The sequence below is a fragment of the Arachis ipaensis genome, chromosome B06, assembly GCF_000816755.2.
Source record: "Arachis ipaensis cultivar K30076 chromosome B06, Araip1.1, whole genome shotgun sequence".
Classification (NCBI taxonomy): domain Eukaryota; kingdom Viridiplantae; phylum Streptophyta; class Magnoliopsida; order Fabales; family Fabaceae; genus Arachis; species Arachis ipaensis.
The window spans coordinates 25,498,571-25,501,556 of NC_029790.2; the positions used below are offsets into that span (position 1 = coordinate 25,498,571).

Here is a 2,986-nt window from a genome sequence, read left to right on the forward strand (position 1 = left end):
AGTCACAGGCCAAATAGGATTATGAATGAGCCTGGATCTGACCTATTAACTAACAAACGCTTTTAAAAGGCCTAAGCCTGAACTTATTTTCTACAGGCTAGGCTACAGACCCACTAGCAAGTCACCTGACCTATTTAACAAATGCCGCATATTATTGTGTCATATTCTATATTAGATTATAAAACTTATCCTTGCATTTCCGTGTTTAGTTATTTATTATATTCTTTCATGTTTACATCCTGGTTACCTCGATCACTCAGCCAATATGCCATTTCCTTTGTTCTTTGGTTGTTTCCTTAGTTTTCATTGTTGTTCAGAAATGGCCCTTAACAGGGACACTTTTCTCCATTCCTTTTTTACCCCTTGAATGAGAATTCAGAATTATCATACATACTTTGCATGGTTGAATTCTGTATTGATTCTTAAAAAGTAGGATCACAATCAGTTAATGATAGTGATAACCACATGCTAATGGATCATGCTTTTTATTGTCTTATGATTTGTTTATGTACCCCAGCCTTACGACATCCAATATTTTAAACTCTGACCCCTTCATTCTTAGGAGCGTTTTTTATACAAGATTCAAATATGCTTTATGATCATTCTAACGTAATTTGATTTCTTTCTTCAGCTTGTTGGCCGGCTGTCTCAGGAGGAACTGATGGCTCAGTTACCTTCATTTCTACCTGCTCTTTTTGAAGCTTTCGGAAACCAGAGTGCAGATGTTCGCAAGGTATGTAGGGTCTTTTGCGTGAAATAATTTATTGTGCTCTACTAAATATACAAAAAATTCAGGCTGTAAAAAATTCCTTGTCGATCAGTCTGAGATCAGTGTAACAGATGAATGCAGCTATGTTCCATCATTAGCACCTTAAAATAGTTATATTCCATCATTAGTAGAAAAATATTTTTGGGTAAAAAGCAATGATGCCAGTATACAATGTATCTACTTTTGTGGTAGAAGTACCTTCACTAGTTACTCCTTTATGTGCCTCTCATCATCAGTGCAATGCCACTCTTGGCCTTGACCACAAACACGTCACCAATGCCACGGATGGTATTGGCGTATCCTCATAAATTNACTTCCAAGCATACTTGCATAAACAAAACCATTCAAGGGAATCAATTGCTAGTAATTAGTCCCTTTTTCATGTTTAAACTCCTTGTCTAGTGATGTTGATGTTTGATGTTTGTGTCACTTAAACTTGCTTTGCTCCTTCCTTACCATTGGCACTCATTACCCTCTTTAATCAATTTCATAAACACGCTTCAGTTCAGATACTGAATATGATTTTGTTCTTTTAACCAATAATATCATAATATACACCACTAAAAGGATTATGAAATTGATTGACTGAATCAAAATATTTTCTTTGAATGAGAAGATTGGTGTATTGTTTCTATTGCTAAAAATTGTAGGCTGGTTTTATGCTTGTTCCTTTTTCCCCCTTTTCTAAACTTCCTCATTTTTCTCCATCCGTTTGTGTGGTGGATGGTTACAGACCGTTGTTTTCTGTCTTGTGGACATCTATATCATGCTTGGGAAAGCATTCTTGCCATATTTGCAAGGGCTTAACAGCACACAGTTGAAGTTGGTCACTATTTATGCGAATAGAATCTCACAAGCGAGGACAGGCAAAGCCATTGATGCCTCTCATGATTAGCATGCTCATTCAGAAGTAAATTTGTGATTTTTGGGTGTTATTATTCTTTGTTGTGTATTTTGTATATTTGCGTGCATGAATTTTAGAGGTCCGTTTCCTCTGTTTTATAAAATATAGTTTTGGTCTTTACTTTTTCTATGCCAATGTTTATTCGAATTTAGAGGTGCTGGTGGTGATCTGGTGGAATGCAGTGACACATGTAATGTATATTGAGTAAACATTATTGATTTGATTGTACTACATTCTTTTAGTGGTTCATTTACTTTTTTATATTGGATTTAGGTATAAGTTTCTTGAAACGTATTTTCAAGCTACAATTATTGTCACCCCAAGAAAATCATCTATTCATTTTTATACTATTATCATCATTATTTTAGGGGACCCTAACGTGCCAGAATAAAACCAAAGTATTCGCAAAAGGCGCTTTGCTTCAATGTTGTTTGTTTTATTCTTAATGAGGAAAATTCATGATTTAGATCCTCATCTATTGTAGATTATTTAGCGTTTCTTTTAAGGTTAGTGTTTTCTACGAAGTTAACCCGGCTTCTAATAAATGATCAAATGAAATTGTTGTATTGAGAATATATAGGAAAAATTATTTGTGTAATGGAAATGTCCATCGTATACTTGCAACTCTCAAATGCAAATGCATCACGGATTCCATCCAAATCGTTAACCATAACACTAGCCATAAATTCCAATTGATAAAGCTACTAGCATTATCCCAATGGGACACCACAAAAAATTCTGTTAATGTCGATATCACTATATACCAAGATTACAGCACATACAAAAGCTACTAATGCTATCAGTAAGGCAAGCACTACATTTCCATTTCCATTTCCGGGGGCTTTCGGAAATCAATACAATATTTCTAAACTATTAATGAAGCAGCTTGTACGTATTTTATCCTCATAAGAAAAAAAAAATGTTGACCCTTTTACACTTCTCAATAACAAACAATTTAGGCTCCACTCTTAAAACGAGCGATCTCACTTTTTTTGACGCACCAGGAGATATTTGGATTTAGGGTTTGCCAAATAAACAAATATAATTAAATTATGGAATTACCCTTAAGCTATATATGAGTTAATGGATAATCTGATAATCTCGCTGTACTTGCCTTTTAGGTAAAAGAATAACCACAGCTGGAATCCAAGTGAATGTCATTTTCGATCAAATCTATTTCTCTAGTAAGCCACACCTACACAAATATTAGCAGAAAGCAGAAGTGCCTAAATGGCTAAATGAGAAGACTGAATTCAACTTTTTAGTATAACAAAATATTTATATAAAAATAAAAAATAAATTATACAACAAAG

General features: G+C 34.1%; 1 protein-coding gene across 2 annotated transcripts in view; it reads left to right on the forward strand.

Annotated features, from left to right (window-relative positions):
• The window catches only part of LOC107648007 (CLIP-associated protein), a 12,544-nt gene extending 10,610 nt beyond the window's left edge, over positions 1-1,934 (forward strand). For both annotated transcript variants that reach the window (XM_016352039.2, XM_016352038.2), the window contains exons 21-22: positions 632-733; positions 1,503-1,934. In XM_016352039.2, the coding sequence (XP_016207525.1) occupies positions 632-733; positions 1,503-1,664 (264 nt within the window). In that variant the 3' untranslated portion in view covers positions 1,665-1,934. The remainder of the gene's footprint in view (positions 1-631; positions 734-1,502) is intronic.